General features: G+C 54.6%; 1 protein-coding gene across 2 annotated transcripts in view; it reads left to right on the top strand.

Moving 5' to 3' along the window:
• Nucleotides 1–18,666, top strand: part of TNS1 (tensin 1) — a gene marked incomplete at its 5' end in the record, with an annotated part of 198,147 nt that overhangs the window by 164,339 nt on the left and 15,142 nt on the right. For both annotated transcript variants that reach the window (XM_081095421.1, XM_081095422.1), the window contains 3 exons: nt 3,091–3,183; nt 11,458–11,656; nt 14,458–15,599. In XM_081095421.1, the coding sequence (XP_080951547.1) occupies nt 3,091–3,183; nt 11,458–11,656; nt 14,458–15,599 (1,434 nt within the window). The remainder of the gene's footprint in view (nt 1–3,090; nt 3,184–11,457; nt 11,657–14,457; nt 15,600–18,666) is intronic.

Genomic DNA, 18,666 nt, shown 5'->3' with positions numbered 1-18,666 from the left:
CTGGGCTCCTGGGTGTGGAGTTTTTCTAGACGTTGAGACTTTGCATCCTCCATACAAAACACCCTGTACTCTAAAGTGACTCTTTGTGACAAGCAAGACCACCCTTAACCTTCTTGCTTCTAATGCCCATTTCTGTGTGCTTCCGAGCCTGTCATTCAGTATCTGTCAAGGAAAGAAAGGCCCCGCATGTTCAGGCTTACTGAGTCCCATCTCTCCCATCCTTGGCCTTCAGGCGGGAGCATTTAGTCTGCACCCCTGATGCACTCACCAAAGAGGCAAATCCCCAAAGGTCAGAGGGGTTTCCACCCGAAGAGAAGGCTGGATGCGCACAGGAGTGCTCCTTTTCATGGGGGAAGAGACCGTGCAGAGGAGCTTGGAGAAGCGCTTTGTGGGAAAGCAGTGAAGGAATAGCACTGGGCTGTGAAGGCTCCAGGGTTCCCGGGAGAGGCCTGGGTTGGCAGAGGAGGGGGGACTGGTGTTGCTCTGGGATCGGGTTGGCTAGGCTGGGCCTAAGCTATCTATGCATTTGCCCCGTGAGAGGGGAGGGGTGTGAGGAGGAGAGCTGGGTGGGCCCTGTGTTCTCCTGGTGGCTGACACCAGAACCAGGCCCTTGCTCCAGTAGAACTTGTATCGCCTGCTATCTGGGGCATGCGGGAGGCTGACGTCATGACTGGAGGCCATGGCTCTCCCTAGAGCAATGCTGTCCAAAGGAAATATAACACGAGCCACATTTGTTATTTAAACATTTCAAGTAGCCACATTTAAAAAACATACTGAGAAACTGGAGAAATTAAATTTAATGATCTTTTTTATTTAACCCCAAGTATCCAAAATATTATCATCTCAACAGGTAAATCACTATAAAAATAGTAATGAGGTATTTTTCAATCTCTAAAAAATATAAAAAGAAACCAGTGAAATGAATTTTAATAATAGATTTTATTTAACCCCAGCGATCTAAAATATTATCATTTCAACATGGAATGGTAAATATTGAGATATTTTGTGCTCCTGTTTCACACCAAATCTATGAAATCTGTGTTACAGCTCTCGGTTCAGACTGGTCACATTGCAAGTTCTCCGTAGCCCCATGTGGCTCATGGCGACCCTATTGGACAGTACAAGCCCTGGGCAATCTACTCAAGAGGCAGCTCTGTGGCCTTCTATGACTCTGTGGAGTCTCTCCCTGGCCTTACCCTTCACCTTCACACCTACTCTAATTCCCTATCGGTCCGAATAGCCAAGATCTTGGCCATCCTCCTGTTTGGGACGGAAGCCCTGTAGGCTGAGCTTGGGTTGGGTTTTACTACTTGTTCACGCTCCCAGTTTTTCTCTTTCTCCCCTTGGTTAGTCCTGGGTGCCCTGGAGGGGGAGGGGAGAGTAAGTTAGAGGTTTCATCCATGCACAGGGCTGGGAGAGAGGGCAGAGGCGGAGAAATGCAAGGAATTCTCCCTGAAGCAAAAGCTTTGCCTGGCTTTAGGGCCACCCACTCGTCTGCCTCAGAGATGGGCCAGGTCCTGCAGACTGGGGACATGAGCAAGTAGGGAGCTGGAGATGCATGAGGGGAAACGAGAGAAACCTCCCACACTTGGGGCCTGGAGAGCCTTCATGGTTCTTCGTGGCCTCTGAAGCTGGGCATTGAAATCCATTGTGTGACAAACATTAATATGTGCTGATAAGGGTCTATGGCAAGACACTTCTGTGTATGTGTGTAAAGGGAGAGGGCGGGACCAACAGTCACCACACCTAGACCTACCCAAGGCCCGGCTGTGTGTTTGTACACAGTTGTCCCCTCTGCTGTATTTATCTTTTTGGCATCTGAGGACAAAGTGAGGTGGAGGGCAGGAGGGGGCTGCCCACTGGAGCCCTGTGGTGTCTCGCTATTCTCACAGACACGTACCTACACACCTGCCAACACACAGAAGTTATGTAGGTTACTTGCCCAGAGATTGTATTTTTTGTTGATTTCCTGTAGGTCTCACTGTCTTTTGGGGAAGGTAGATGGGGCCAGAGAGAGTTCCAGAGCTGCTTTGGGGGACAGCTGAGGGCCACAGCCAGTCTGTTGAGGCTGTGGGTGCGGGGCAGGCCGCCTCGGCTGGCGGATCTGTGTGGCTGCGTGTCCTCAGAGCTCATGTTTTCTGCAGGCTCCTGATGACCGGGATAGCAGAAACAGAGCTCTTTTTTTTTTGCTTCTCTTTGGAGATGTGTTAGGATACATGGCAGCCACCATTGAAAAGTCTCGTGACTGGGTGTAACAATCTCTCCGGAGATCAGTTAGAGTCTGGCCTCTTCCTTGGCTGGCGGGACAAAGCCTGGCAGCCCTTTCTGACCTTGTGTGTTATGTGACACTTCTGACCTGGACATGTGGCTTGGGAGGGACCTGAGGTTAGTGCAGGGAGTTGGTGCTCTGGCCCGAGGATTGTGGGGATTGGGCTTCTCCCTCTTCTACAACACGGAGGTTTTGGGGAATAGAGGGCCCCATGCTGAGAAATTCTGCCTGGAGTGTGCAAAGGACATGCTTGGTGGCGAGTCAAAGACCTTTGGCTGCCACTGGCCTGGGCTCTCAGGGTTGGCATGGTTCCACTGACCCCTTCTCCTCCATCTGTCCATGACAGGATGTGCCCTCTGGATGCTCCATTTTCTTTTGTTCTCTAAATCCGTCTAAGTGCCTGGCTTAGAAAGACTATTTGTGGGGGAAGAGGAGGAGGAAGAGGGAATAACATATGGGAAAAATCAGAGATAGCCAAAGAAACCTGCATGTATGTTAAACCATGGCATGTAAAGGGACTGTAGTGAAGAAACTAAGGGCCTAGGGAAAGGAAGGATTTTCTCAAGGTGGAGAGGCAAGGCCAGGACAAGGACACCATATCCCGACTCAGTTTACCTTCGAACTGCAGAGAAACACCCAGACAGGGAAGGGCAGTGGAGCCGCAGCAGTGCGCTCCTGGGCTGGGACTGGTTCCTCTGTTCCCGCTCCTGTGGCCCATTCCTCCCCAATAAGCCCTCACCAATGGGTACCCTCCCTCCTGCCCCCCTCCCCTACACCTCCCGACTCACTCCCCATGCCTCCCCTCTTCTTTCCCCGCACAGTGCGCTCCCCTCCAGGTCTGGCCAAGACACCCCTGTCTGCTCTGGGCCTGAAGCCCCACAACCCAGCAGATATCCTGTTGCACCCCAAGGGCGGTGAGTGGCTGTGGCTGGAAGGGAGATGGTGGGGAGGCCAGAGGGAGGAGTGGGGACTCGGAGGACCCCTGTGGTGCTGGGCGGGGCCCAGAGGTGGTGGGTTATCCAGACCTTCCTGGAAACAAGTTGGCAGCTTGGGTTGTGCCCATGCTGAGGCCCAGATTGAGGGGGGGAGATCCCTTTGCAGCCTTCCTGCCCATTGACTTGTGGGGTCAGCACCACTCCCAACGTCCTCTGACTTGGGGATTTGAGGCCTGGCCTTGGTTTCCTTGGAGTTGGTCAGCTCCCTGCCAGAAGCCAGGCTGCCCCGTGCCCCGGTGTTCAGACACTCGTGTACACATACACATGTGCACACACATGCAGACATGCCCACACACACTCATACCAGGCTCACACCTCCCACTTCCTTGTCACATCTCCCCACTCCTCTCCTTCCTGTGGGGGAAGGAGAAAGTGGGGGCCCTGGGCCCTCAGTGGCCATTTCCAGCACGCTGAGTCCAGAACTTGCTCTCTAGACTCGGGTGTTAGGGCTGGGCTGGGACTCTGGGGCCAACGTGGCTTCTTTTCTTTAGTCACCAGAAGACTGATCCTGCCAGGTAGGAGCGCAATGGCATGTGTGTGTGACCCACAGACACACAGCCTGGCACAGCCTCCCACTCAGGAGGTTCTGCATGGCCAGGGACACAGTCACAGGAGAAGAGGGGGTGGGGCGGCCTATCACCAGGCCAGGACACCCATGCTTGAGACCCAGCCTGAGAGAGACCTGGGCAGCGGCTGTGACAGGGGTGGCTTGGACTTAGAGCCATGGGGCCCGGGCCTGCAGCTCCTGGGAGCCAGGCCCTCTTTACACTGTGTGCCCCGAGCACCTTGCCACCATGCCTAGGTACCCTGGAACCCGGGTCCTGTCAGGGTGGACCTCACCCCTCCCCTCGGGGCACTTCTGTGGAGAGCCACCGCTGCCCTAGCCTCACCTCTGCTTTCCCACCTCCCTTTTCTCAGCTAATTCTCTCTTAAGAAGTAAGCTCTGTTAATTGATCTTTCTCTCCCTTTTGCTCTCCCTCTCCTCTTCATCGCCTGCCTCTCTTTCCTCCCACCTCTCTTCTCATCTTCCCCAGAGGAGGATGGGGGGCAGGAGGTGATGGAGCCGTCAGGAGGTAAGTGCTGGCTTGCTGTGTGCTGCTTCCCGCTGTCCGGGTCTGGGAATGGCTTTTCACACAGAGCTGGCTGGCTGGTTGGGGGCAGCCCTTTGCTGACCACGTCTCAAGGGACCAGGCACATAGCCTCCTGGTCCCTACCCCCTGGTGATGAGCTGTTCCCCCAAAACTGCCTGAGCCCTGACTGAGGAGCTCGTGGCTCGGGTTCAGGCGCGGCCAGTGCCCAGGTGCCTTGCTGACAAAACACTCCCTGTCACTGCCACCCCAGTGGCATTTCTGCCAGCCTCCTGGGATACAGCAAGCCCCTTTGGAGGGCGAGGAGACTCACACAGGGCAGGGGCTCATTATTCCATTTCCTGGGTGTACTCCGCATGCAGAGCTCGGAACAGGGGTTTCAACCTTCGCACTACTGACATTGGGGGCCGGATGATTCTCAGTTGTGGGGCTGCCCTGTGCATTGTGGGATGTTTAGAATCATCCCTGCCTCTGCCTGGTGCCAGTAGCACCCACCTACTCATGATAATTAAAATGTCTCCAACATTGCAAGTGTCCCCTAAGGGGACAGTCACCCCTTGGAACCACTGTCTTAGAGCCATGAGTTGACCTCTTGAAGCTCTTGCCTGGTTTCTTATCAATACAAATTGTAGGAGGTCTATTTCTCTGGGATTTTGATGCCTTTGGGGATTTCAGAAAAGCTATGGACCCACCCCTGTGCATCTGGATACCATACGCATAATGTTGGCGGTTTCAAGGCGTTAGCGTGTCTGTGTCTCCGCCTAACCCCTAATTTAGATGAACTCCACATTGTACATGGGGAAGCAGAAAGGGGATGCAGTCTGTTTGAAAGCCTTTACGTTATTAGGAACAGAGTTCAAATGATGACTCAGCAGCAGGTGAAACACAGGGGGGTGCTAGCCTGGGTGGCCTGGGTATGGTTTGGTGGCACCTGGTATGGTCAGGCCATCTCTACCAGGGGGGCTTAGATGAGTATAGAAGCACCTTCCAGCTTGACATGTTAGATGTTCTGACTTACCACTGGGACCCTAGGTCCCTGTGGCCTAGTTTTCTTAAACCCACTTCTGCTTTCCTTTGCACTTACCGCCTTGATACTCTACCCCCAAAGCGGGCATGCGCTGTGCTGCTCTGAATCTGCCATCCCCCAGGCAAGATGGCTGGAGATTCCATAAAGTTTTGCCCACTTTCAGCCGGAGTTTGGGCAACCACACCAGGCTGCCTGGAGGTTTCAGAACAAGGCACCCCAGCAACCGCTCCCAGAGCGGGGTGAGCTGCAGCTTGCTCCTGGCTGCTGGTTCCCGACAGGCAGGGAAGCCGGGACAGGAGTGTAGAGTAAGCTTGGCCCCAGAGCCAGCGGCCGTGTCTTTCAGATGCCCACCCACGCTCTCCTCGTGGTTGCTGACTCCAACAGACTGGTGGGCCCTCAAGCCCTCTCCCGTGGGAAGGTTTGAGGGGGACTATCCCGCAGGCTGACAGGCCCTGGCTCTTTTCCACTTTGGGATGACATTTCAGAGGAGTGAGTATCTAAAATACCGAGCTGAGACCTGCCCATTGTCTACATGCATGACTCTCACCTACAAGGCCTCTAGTCCCCCCTCCCCTGCTTCCATCTGTCCTTAAGCCACAGAGTTAGGGGAAGGTTCTTAGGGATCAGCTCTGCCACACCCATCATTTCACAGCTGTGGAGCTGAGGTCCTGCTTGTGGGGACAGTGGGGGCATCTGCCCCAGGCCACAGTTAGGAGGCAGTGGGGCTGAGAGTGGAAATATCTCCTGTCTCCTAGTCAAGTGGCCATTTCAAAGCCCTCCTCCTGCATCCAGGCACGGCGCCCTGGGAGTGCAGCGTGGGGGTTGGAATTGCTGCCATGGCCTGAGGAGTGGGGTGGGTCGGGCAGGAAGCTAGGCTGTGGGCAGCCAGTTTCATTTTTCCTGACTCATGTACTGCCTCCCGGTCAGACGAAAGCACATTCCTTGCTGACCCTCTGAAACTCTGCTTTCCCTGCTGACACTTTGATGGGGGAAAAAAAAAATGCCTGTGAGAAAAGTGGTCAGAGGCAGAATTACTCAGCCAGGGGAAAGAAAGACTTCAGGGGACCCTGCTCCGTTCAAGGCACCATGCTAAATGCTCCTATTAATTTATCCTGCCATTCATTGATTCAGTTAGTCAATACATATTTTGTGTGCTTACTATGGGACAGGCCCTGTGCCAGGCTTCGGGGATATAGTGGTTCCTAATCCTCATGGAGCATATGCATGAACAGGAGCCAGAATGAAATGATCACTCAGAATTACATATCGAGGTCAGTGCTCTGAAGGGAAGGGATGAAGTTTTATGTGATCTTACGGCAAAGACCCTGATCTTGGCTGAAGAAGTGAGATGTGAGAGTGAGTGACATTAACTTGGTGGAACTGGGCTGGGAGGAGAGCATTCCACGTAGAGGCAAAGGGCATGTGCAAAGGCCCTGGGGTGGGAGTCAACAGCATGTTTTTTGTAGGAACTGCAAGGTCAGTGAGGCTTAGAGCAAGCGGGAGCTGCAGGCTGGAATTAGGGGATACCAGGGGGACTGTGGTATAGAGTGGGGTTCAACAGGCAGGGACAAGACTATGTAGGGTCACTTCACATCTTGTTTGATAATCACAGAAACACTGAGGAGAAGGTGCTAGGAACCCCATTTTACAGGTGAGGAGATGACATTTGGGGATGTTAAATGACTTGTCTAGGCCCACACATCAGTCAGGCACAGCTGGGATCCTACATTGGATCAGCATGTGGATGATGTCCCTTTCCATGTGGTTGCCATGGGCACAACCTCTGAACATAAACAGTGACTTTACTGGGCATGGGGACTGGGTACTCTTTCATGAAGAAAGGAGAGGAAGAAAGCCTTTAGCAATGAAGACATGAGGCCAACATCCAGAGTATATACTCAGTGACACAGGGAGGAAATATATTCTCAGTGACACAGGGAGGAAAGGGAAAGGGGGCGTTCAGATTAGGTTCAGCTCCTCCAGAGGATTAGAGGGCACCGGTTTTGCATAAAGGAAGACACATGGGTCTAGAAATGTCCCCTCCTGGTATTCTTCCTGCTCTGAGATCCTTGGTGCTGGGTGTTCTGTGGCACCTGGGATTTTGGGGCAGGGCTGTGGGATGCAGACTTATTGAGCACCTACTATGTGCCAGGTCCTGTCCGAGGCACTGAGGGTATAAAGACAAGTGAGATTTCAGCATCAGGTGGGATACTGAGTGGGGTAGGGCTGGGGTGTAATGGGAGCTCAGAGGAGTAGCATGTGGCCCAATCGAAAAGGTCTGAAATTCTGACTTTTGAGCTTCTGGATTGGGACTTGGGGGTCTCTTTACTTCCTCCCTCTCCCCCACCCACAAGTCTTCATTTACTTGGAATGGACAGGCGCCCTCCTGTCCAGAGCCTCTCCTGGGAGGCAGAGAATGCACTTTAGGGTGTGGGTAAAGAGGCGACAGTCCCTCAGCCTGGTAGGGCCAAGTCCCTCTTGGGTCTCCAGCTGCTCTCAGCCGCCAACAGCCACTTGGAATGGGTTTGGTCTCCTGGAATGTTCTACATGAAGCACCCTCCCTGGCCCCACCTCTCCCCCCTGCTGCCCAACCCTGTTGCCTCTGGGTGCAGCTGCCCCAGGATTGGAGGAGAGAAGGGAAGCAGCAGGAGAGAGGGTGGAGGGAGGCAGGCACAGGCCCAGTTGGGGCTTCAGGCCCGGCAGGGGCACAGGCTAGCAATGGTGGTTCAGAGTGTAAACAGCTAATTGGAGTCACCAAGAAAGAATTAGAAGGAACTCCTATCACTTGATCCTGGCTGGGCAGGTGCGTATTCTCATTCCCATTTTACAGATGAGGAAACGGAGACCCAGAAAGGGTCAGCAGTCTCTCCCAGGTCACCCATACAACAAGTGAGCCCATGCAGTAGTCGTGGCTGAGTGGTTAAGGCAGTGGACTAGAAAAATGGGAGCCCACAAGTTGTACATGGTACTGAGGTGGGGTGGGGCAGGAATAGACAGGAAAAGGAGGAATTTTCAGTATAGAAATCTGCGCCTGAAAACTTGGAAAAACTGAGTTTTTGGCCTAAAAGGTTGGTTTTGAATAGTTCTTGAGATGGACTCAGAAAATCAGATAACTTCCTCAAGTCCCTCTTGCTCTGGGTTCCTGAGGAGCGGAGATTGAGCAAAGGGACTTCACCCAGGTCTACATGGACCCGGGGGGCATTGCTGGCGGGAGAAGAGCACACGCTTCAGAGGTCATGTGGGTTTTAGCCTGAGCTTTGCGGTCAACAGGACTTCCAGGGAATGAGAAAAATGAATGTGTGCCTCTTAGATCTTAGTTATGACGCACCTTCGTCTGGGTAGGTTTGGAGGGTAGAGACCATGCATCTGCTAGTTTGTGGGACAGAGACGTACCTAGGGCCTACTAGGTGTCAGGCACTGCACAAGGGGGCGGATGGATCCTCCGGCCGTCTCTGGGTGGGAGAGAAGTGTGCCGAGTGCTGTGGGGACCCTGGTGAGGCTGGGAGCCTGGAAGCGTTCAGGAGGAATTTTCAGAAAGAGTGACCTCAGGCAGTGAGGAATGGTGGGGAGGGTGTGAGGCCCTCTTCTGCCAAGCTGGGTTACCCCAGGACACAGAGCCAGCCTCCAAAGCTAAAGATATACTGAAATTATCAGCTCCCCAATTTTCAGCTGGCCATATGTGCAGTGGGCCAGAGAGCAGGCTCTGGGCCAAACCACCTGGTTCCCCAGACCACCTGGTTCCCACTTGCCTCTGTATGACTTGGGCAAGATACTTACATTCCCCAAATCCTACTTTCTTCATATATTGTTTGCTATTATTATTATTATTATTATTATTATTATTTTGTTAATCCTCTCTGGAGGATATTTCTTCAATAATTTTTAGACAGAGTGGAAGGGACGAAGTGAGGAGGGGGGGAGAGAGAGAGAGAGAGAGAGAGAGAGAGAGAGAGAGAGAGAAACAGAAACATCAATGTAAGAGAGACACATTGATTGGTTGCCTCATGCATGTGCCCCAGTGGGGATTGAACATGCAACCCAGGTACATGCTGTTGACCCGAAATCGAACCCGTGACCCTTCAGTGTGTGGGCCAGTGCTCTAACCACTGAGAAACACCAGCCAGGACTATTTTTATCATTATTAATAGCCCTGTGGCGTTGACCCTTCTCTGGGTAATGGGTTGGAGTTCTGGGTAGCAGCCAGTTCTGGGTGCCCCCATGAGACTGTGGCCCCTCTCTAGGCCACCCTGAGCCACCAATGAGATCAGGAGGCCGTGGTGCTAGTATCCACAACCTCTAATTGGCTGTGTTCTGGGACAAATCGCTACACCTCTCTGGGCTGAGGAGATGGGTTAGACCAGAGGTAAGCAAACTTGGTCAAATCTGGTCCACCATCTATTTTTGTAAGACAGTTTTATTGCAACTCAAACACGCTCATTGGTTTATGTGCTGTTGCCACAGCTGCTCTCACTCTGCAATAGTGAACTGAGTAGTTGTGTCAGAGGCTGTCCGACCACCAAGCCTAACATATTTACTACCAGGTCCTTTATAAGAAAGTGCGCCTGCCAGGTCAGAAGATCTCTGTGGCATCTCCTGGTTCCAGTAGAGCCTTGGGCACAGATGGCACAGCACCAATGCCTTGGGAATGGATGTGGCCTGGGGCCTCTGTGAAGTGGGCGGGTGGCCTGGGCTGGTTGAGCGGGGTCTTGAGGATGCCTTGCTGACCTCTGCCCACATGGACTTTAGCTGTGAGTGCCGAGGTGGCTGGGGCTACATCACACTGCACCCCGTACCTGGAATAGATTGCTCCAAGCTGTCCCTTTGCAGACATCCTGCCCCACCCCCATCCACTGCCCCTGCTGTTGGTTGGAGGGAACTCTGTGAAAACTAGGACCCGCTGGCAGCCTCTGGCTGGAGTTGCCCACAGAGCTCCCAGACCCTGGGCCTGGATGCAATGCCAGATCTTGAGGTCACTTCAGAAGCCACGCCCAGGAGCCCCTAACGCCGTGGTGATTAGGCTCCTTCCAAAGTAGTGTTTTCTTTGGGCCAAGGGAAGGGCTGTTCTGACTCAGTGATCAGCACAGTCCTGGCCACAAAGGCACCGGGGCCTGGCCGGCCGGCATGCACAGGGCTAGTTTCAGCAGATGCCAGCACTGTGGGCAGAGGGTGGGTCTGTGCTCAGTCACGTCCCTCCTGAGGGAGATGGGACCCCGTGCCAGGTTTGGAGGTGGAGGATGTCATCCATCCTTCATCAGGTCCCTGGAGAAGCCCAGGGTGTCCTGCTGCTTCTCCCTCCTTAATATCGAGTTAGTTTGGGGCTGGCCTCAGAGGGGGGAGTTGGACGAGCCCTGGTCCAGCCTCCCGACATTTCACTCTCCAGGCCTCAGGGTCCTCATCTGTGAGATGACCTTTCTGGGCCTTGTCCCTCCACCCCCTTCCTCTTAGGATATTCTGAACACCACGCGGGGATGATGGTGTCAGCCTCGGGAGGAATGCGAAGTGTGTCAGGCAGGAGGCTGGGAGTGCTTGGCATGAAGGGGCTGGGCGTGACTCACCGGCGCAGGCCTGCTGCAAGGACAGCAAGCCCATCTCGGGATCCTGGGTGTGGGGTGAAGCCTGTGTAAGCCCTGGTGCTGTCCAATAGGGGCAAGGCCGGCTGGAGCTCTAGGTCCACAGAGAGCCCAGACTCCAACGGTGCCTGGAGTACCTAGAAGGGCCTGGGGGCTGGAGGCAGAGTCGTGAAAGAAAAGAAGCAGCTGAGAGGGATGCCAGCTGTGGATGGACATGCTGGCTCTGGGAGGGAAGATTCTGAGGTGGCTGCATTGGGAGGCAGAGCTGGGGTCCCTTTCCTGGGAGGTCTGAGGGAGGCCATGGAAAGGTTCTGTGGGGCTCCCACAGCTTCTCCAAGATGCGGAAGAGGGCTGGGCATGGGCTGGCAGGAGCCCCGGAAGTGCCCTTTGTGTGCTTGGCTGTCCCCAAGGCTGGACTCTGGAGAGGTGGGCGCCCTGGCAGTTTGGATGGGGTCCACATGGCACCCTATGGATCTGTGCTCAGTCTGTGTCTCCTTGCTGCTTCCAGAGCCCCGGAGCTACGTCGAGTCGGTGGTGCGGACGGCAGTGGCTGGGCCCGGATCTCAGGACCCTGAGCCCAAGAGCTTTAGCGCCCCAGCTGCCCAGGCCTATGGCCACGACACACCCCTGAGGAACGGGACCCTGGGCGGCTCCTTTGTCTCCCCTAGCCCCCTCTCCACCAGCAGCCCCATCCTCAGCGCTGACAGGTAAGTGGGGAGGAGGAGCATGTTGGGGGCGGGGGGGTGAGAATCCAGGCCTGGACCAGCATGGGTGAGACCTCTCGTATCTGCTCAGGGTGTGGACAGGCAGAAATAACATCCAGATGCTGTCCCTGGGAAACCAGCTCCTCAGGGCACCTTGAGAGAGCATCCCCCGAGTGCCACATCCGTGGGCAGCTATAATCCCCAGGCTGAACTCAAGCCCACCACCCAGCACTGTGCTGGAAGGGATGGGGGTATGGAGGTGAACCAGGCGGGGTCGCTCCCCCAAGGTTAAAACCCAGCAGCAGCAATCGCTAGGTAGAGCATGCTTCCTATGGCCAGGCACTTGGCTAAATGTGTCCTGTGGCTATTTTATTTAGTCTTCACAGCAATCCTATGAGGTAAGTACTATTATCGCTCCCACTTTCCAGAAGAGGAAACTGAGGCACAGAGCAGTGGAGTAGCTTGCTCACAGTCCTGCAGCTCAGCAGTAGCACAAATAGGACTCAGACCCAAGGCCTCTGGTTGGGAGCCCACATCCCTGCCTCCTGACCAGACCTGGGTACGGTGCCCATCAGTCAGAGGTGCCCAAAGCAGGCGCATAAGTAAAGTTCTCAGAGCCCAGAGCAGGGGGCCGTGACTTCTGACTAGGGGTGCAGGGAGGATTTCTGGGGCTGGATGAGCATGGTGTTAAAAGGTGAGGCGGGAGGGAGAGGGCTTTTCTAGAAGGACGGCACAGCCAGAATTCTTAGAATTCTAAGAATTCTAAACCCTCGAGCCCAGCATGCCCCACCCTCAGTCCACCTTGCCCCTCCTGTCTCCTGCTGGGGCAGACGGCTCCATTTCTCGGGCGGTCTGCCTTGGGCAGAGGTATGGTCTTCTTTGAAAGGAAGCGGGGCCCGGAGGGGGGGGGGGGCGTCTTCCTCACCTCAGCCACTGTTGCTGGCGTTCAGAAAGCCCTGCCATTAGGAAGTTTCCACTCACATGCCTCCGGCTGTGATCTTGGCTCTTTTCGGGGCTCAGGAAGCTAGCGTTTTCCCTCCGGGACTGATCTTCCAAAACTCCTGTCCCACTCAGCCTGACACATCCTCCCCGCCTCAGAATACAGATTATTCCTTCCAGAAGTTGGGAGGGAAGATCCTGAGGTGGCCGCATTGGGAGGCAGAGGTTGGGTCTCTGCTTCTTTCTTCCAATCTGGCCCCTTCTGCAATGGGAGGTAGACTTTGTCCTGGTCTAACCCCTGACTTCACCTGGCCCTTGGCTCTTGCCTGGCCCCCCACCTCACATCACCCAGGAGACCTGAGTTTATCCGACCGGTTCACAGTGGGCTGGCCGCCTGGAGAATCCTCCCAGTCGCCAGCTCCAGGCTTTGGCCCATCGTCTTCCTAAGGGGTTCCTCCTCCCCCTGGGCCTCCTGGTGCAGAGCCTGCCTGCCACCACCCTGCAGCTGCTGCTCAGGCGAAGTCCCTGCCAACCTTCATCTCTCCTGCCATGTCATCGAGGGATGGAAGTTTGTATCTGGAAAGAATCAGGGTCATCTCACCCAACCCCCTTATTTTTTTCATATGGGAAAACTTGAACAGCAGAATCCAAGTTTCCCAACTCAGAGGCCATTGCGTTATATTTTCCTTTGGTCTTGTACTTAACTTCAGAGGAGAACCTTTGATTGTGGCCGTTCCCCCAGGCACACTCTCCTCCGAACGGAATTTTATCAGTCTTAGAATTGGGTTCAACCTCTGAGCTCTCCTAATCTAACCTTCCAATGGAAGATATTCCGTTCACAACAGTCAGGTCAAGAGGTTAGTTAGCCTTTGCTTAAATGCTCCTAGTGATGGGAGTCTCATTACTGTGCAAGGCAGCTTGCTCTGTTACTGGCCAGATCCAATGGCTGGAGAGCAGACCTTATAATGAGCTGAAATCTCCCTCGATGAGACTTCCTTATTTTTGGTTTTTGGAGCTACCCAGGAATGAAAGCACAATTCTGACACCCACAACATTTGCAGGTAATGATGGCACACCTGGGGAAACCGAATCAGGGTGGGAATTTTCAGTGGGAACGGGATCCCGGTGGTTTGGCCCCCTCTCCAGTGTTCAGTTTCTGTGATATGGAGTTGACAAGGAGTCACCTACAGTTCTTTTATTTTAATTTCATTGTATTTATTGGGGTGACATTGGTTAATAAAATTATATAGGTTTCAGGTGTACAATTCTATAATTCATCATCTGTATGTTGTATTGTGTCCTTCCTTCACCATGCATTCCTTTACCCTCTTCTACCTCCTCCCATCCCCCTTTCCCTCTGGTAATCCCCAAACTGTAGTCTGTGTCTATGAGTTTTTCCCCCTTGGTTTAATCCCTTCACCTTTTTCACCCAGCCCTCCTCCACCCCCCCACCCAACAGCTGTCAGTCTGTTCTCTATCTAGAAGCCTGTTTCTATTTTGTTAGTTTATTTTGTTCATTAGACCCAGTCACCTTCAGTTTCGATGGAAGAGAGCTCCTCGCTTTGACTTTGGTTCAGGAGCCAGAGTAGTACAGCGGGGAAAACATGTGCTTTGGAATCAGACACAGCTGACTCGAAACCCTGGTCTTTTATGAGCCGTGTGATCATGAGCCAGTTGCTTAACCTATCTGAGCCTCAGTTTCTTCTGATGGTGCCATAGGGTGATGTAAAAGCCTTGGCATTCCCATGCGTGCAAGTGGAACTCACTGCTGCTGCTAGTGGTGGGAGGAAGTCTGAGTGCTCACTGAAACCTGTTCTTCATTAAGTACATTTGCTGACATCTCAATCCGCTCTTTCTCTCTCTAGCACTTCGGTGGGGAGTTTCCCATCGGGGGAGAGCAGTGACCAGGGCCCCCGGACACCCACCCAGCCCCTGCTGGATTCTGGCTTCCGCTCTGGCAGCCTGGGCCAGCCCAGCCCTTCGGCTCAGAGAAGCTACCAGAGTTCTTCTCCTCTTCCAACCGTGGGCAGCAGCTACAGCAGCCCCGACTACTCCCTTCAGCAGTTCAGCTCCCCAGAAAGCCAGGCCCGGCCTCAGTTCAATGCGGCTGGTGTCCACGCGGTCCCTGGGAGCCCTCAAGCACGCCACAGGACAGTGGGCACCAACACTCCCTCCAGTCCCGGCTTTGGCCGCCGAGCTGTCAACCCTGGCATGGCTGCCCCCAGCAGCCCCAGTTTGAGCCATCGCCAGGTGATGGGCCCGCCAGCAACTGGTTTCCATGGCAATGTGGTTTCCAGCCCCCAGAGCAGTGCAGTGACCACTCCAGGAAGCCCCAGCCTGGGCCGGCACCCTGGGGCCCACCAGGCCTCAGGCCTCCATAGCAGTGTGGCTGTCACTCCAGGGAGCCCCAGCCGCGGCCAGCAGCCGGGGGCCCTCCAGGCCTCAGGCCTCCCTGGTAATGTGGCCACCACTCCAGGGAGCCCCAGCCTGGGCCGGCATCCTGGAGCCCACCAGGGCAACTTGGCCTCCAATCTCCATGGCAACACAATATCCAGCCCCGGAAGCCCCATCCTGGGCCGTCATCTCGGAGCATCTGGATCCGTGGTTCCTGGCAGCCCCAGCTTAGATCGGCACGTGGCCTATGGCGGCTACTCGACCCCTGAGGACCGGAGACCCACGCTGTCCCGGCAGAGCAGTGCCTCTGGTTACCAGGCTCCTTCCACGCCCTCCTTCCCTGTGTCTCCTGCCTACTACCCGGGCCTGAGCAGCCCCGCCACCTCCCCTTCGCCAGATTCGGCAGCCTTCCGGCAAGGGAGTCCAACACCGGCCTTGCCAGAGAAGTGGAGGATGTCCATGGGAGACCGAGTGGGCAGCCTCCCCAACTATGCCACCATCAATGGGAAGGTGTCGTCCTCGCCTGTCGCCAGTGGCATGTCCAGTCCCAGTGGGGGCAGCACTGTCTCCTTCTCGCACACTCTGCCTGACTTCTCCAAGTACTCCATGCCAGGTGGGCCTCTCCTTCACCTCTGCGTCTCCTGCTGACAGGTTAAGTCCACCAGCTGGGGTGTCTGAACTGCTCTCTGTTCTGGCATCCTCCTGGCAGACAACCGTGGGTGGATCACTGGCCGTGGGCCTCAGTTGCCTTATCTGTTTAATGGGATTTGGAGGTGTCCTCAAAGGAATTGTGCTATGGTTGTGGTGACTGTGGGGGCAGGGATGAAGCTGCCGATGATGATGAGGATGGTGAAAATAATAATAATGACAGTGTTATTGTTACGATTACCAGAGCCACTCCCACTTGTTGAGCACATGCTGTGTGCCAGGCTCTGAGCTAAGCAGTCTTTTTCATCCTCACAGCCACACATGAGGAAACGGACTTGGAGAGCTCAGTCATTTGTCCAGAGTCAGACAGTTAAGAAATGGCGGGGCCAGGCTGCCAATCCAGTCCCATACTACCCAAACTAGTGCTCCTAAAAACATTGGAGTTGTTGGATCATGCTTCCCTATCTTGAGGGTTATGGTGATTTAGCATAACCTTGACGCTCTGCCTTCCAAACCTGGACCCCAAACCTTTTGCCAGCCCTTTGTTCTCATCTTTGGGTCCCCACTGTGCACACATAACTAATAATAGATCTGGCAGCCAGATGTGATATGGGCCAAGGCCAGGGCATTTCACTGGAGTCTAGTTTCTGCCAGTTTCACTGAAGCCTGTGCAGGTTTGCACACTGAATTCTTCACTCGTCACCAGAACTCGGCCTCTTGGCTTCCACTGAGAGGGCTCATTATCCAGACACAGAGGTCAAAGCCTCAGCTGATATGCAGCTTCTCATCCAGACCTGGAACGTGCCTGTATGCAGAGGACCCCAGGGCCCTGAGGCATTCGAGGAAGATCGGGAATGTTTTGGGCAGCCTGGAATGGGCCCCAGCTGCCTGGATTCTCAACGTGTCACTCCTGGGTCCTGCCCTGAGCCTGCCAAGCCAGGACTCTGCAGCGACCCTGCACGCCCCTACTTCCTGCTGCCCACAAGAGACATCTGGTTCCCAGCTCCTCTCCTTGGAGGATGCAAAACTTCTAGTAGTTGGGACATTTCCTGTTTCCCACCATCTTCCCTGCTTAAAATAGCCATTGGAGTCAACACAGGAAGGCACATGGGGCTGCAGCCGCCTCTGACAGCTCATTAGACAGGCCCAGCATCAGCGGCTGGGGCTTCAGAGCAGAGAAAGGCAGCTTGCAACAGTTGCACGGCCCAGCTGGCTAGCCTAGAGGCCTCCCCCAGGGCACAGCTCAGGAGAGGGAGCTGATCTAGCCCCTCCAGAGACAGGTCCCAGGAGCCTACCAGAGTGTAAGTGACAGGTTGAAATTGACTAAGCACTGGACACATAACCCACCCCTGTCCCTAGTCTGGATGCTCTGAGCTTTACTGCATCACTAACACAGGCTCCCTCTGCTCTGCCTCTCTCTCAAGAAAGGAGAGGAAACATGTACAATTGGAATATTCCTTTCCCCTCCTCACCCATCCCCCTTTTGGTTTCCTTTTGTTCCCAAAGATAAAGGAAGAGGTTGGAGAGCGCTGGGCACACATGCTAATACCTAGCAGAAAGCTATGGTGTAGCCGGCACTGAACTGGCTGCTGGGTCTTCTCACCCGGGAAGGTCTAATAGGAGAAGGTCTATTACCCATGGAAAGGCTCACATATGGGCTTGGGAAGCTCACTCACCTTGTCTGAAACTCACTTTCCTCATTTTAGAGTTAGGAGGTTGGACTAGGTGCTCTCAGAGGGCCTTCTAGAACCTATTGTTCTGTGAAATCATCCCGGGTCTGCAGAGGGTCTGGGAGTGGGAGCATCTGCCAGAGAAGTGGGGTGTGTAACACACGAGATGGCTTCCAAATTCTAGGCCAGCCCCTCCCCTGTTTGTTCTAGAGCAGGAGTGACGCCTTTGCCCTCTATGATACCGAACTCAGGCTTTCCACATGGGAATGAGCAGGAGGTTGGGGAGAAGTGGAACGAAATGGTCTTTCTGCCCAGTTCTCAAGGTTACGATAAAGTTGGGATGTTGAGCCTGTGGAGAAAGGGACTAGAGCTGGGTGTCTTATACTGTGGGGAAGAAGCTGCAAGAAGGGTCTAGTCTGAATTTTCTAGAGAAAGGAGATGGGGTGGAGTAGGGCTTCATTGGCCCAGGGAGAATGCTTTGCCAGCCCTTCAGCAAGAGAGCAGCTCTGTGGCACGTGGTAGTTGACGGTAGACGGACAGCAGGAGAGCAGCTCTGTGGCACATGGTGGTTGGCGGTAGACGGACAGCAGGAGAGCAGCTCTGTGGCACATGGTGGTTGGCGGTAGACGGACAGCAGGAGAGCGGCTCTGTGGCAGGTGGTAGTTGACGGTAGACGGACAGCAGGAGAGCAGCTCTGTGGCACGTGGTAGTTGGCGGTAGACGGACAGTAGGAGAGCAGCTCTGTGGCAGGTGGTAGTTGACGGTGGACGGACAGCAGGAGAGCAGCTCTGTGGCACATGGTGGTTGGCGGTAGACGGACAGCAGGAGAGCAGCTCTGTGGCAGGTGGTAGTTGGCGGTAGGTGGACAGCAGGAGAGCAGCTCTGTGGCAGGTGGTAGTTGGCGGTAGGTGGACAGCAGGAGAGCAGCTCTGTGGCACGTGGTAGTTGACAGTAGACGGACAGCAGGAGAGCAGCTCTGTGGCACATGGTGGTTGGCGGTAGACGGACAGCAGGAGAGCAGCTCTGTGGCAGGTGGTAGTTGGCGGTAGGTGGACAGCAGGAGAGCAGCTCTGTGGCACACGGTGGTTGGCGGTAGGTAGACAACAGGAGAGCAGCTCTGTGGCACACGGTGGTTGGCGGTAGGTGGACAACAGGAGAGCAGCTCTGTGGCACACGGTGGTTGGCGGTAGGTAGACAACAGGAGGGCAGCTCTGTGGCACACGGTGGTTGGCGGTAGGTGGACAACAGGAGAGCAGCTCTGTGGCACGTGGTAGTTGGTGGTAGGTAGACAACAGGAGGGCAGCTCTGTGGCACACGGTGGTTGGCGGTAGGTAGACAACAGGAGGGCAGCTCTGTGGCACG

The sequence above is a fragment of the Myotis nattereri genome (assembly GCF_964212035.1).
Source record: "Myotis nattereri genome assembly, chromosome: 7".
Taxonomy (NCBI): domain Eukaryota; kingdom Metazoa; phylum Chordata; class Mammalia; order Chiroptera; family Vespertilionidae; genus Myotis; species Myotis nattereri.
This window is presented reverse-complemented; position numbering and strand designations above follow the sequence as displayed.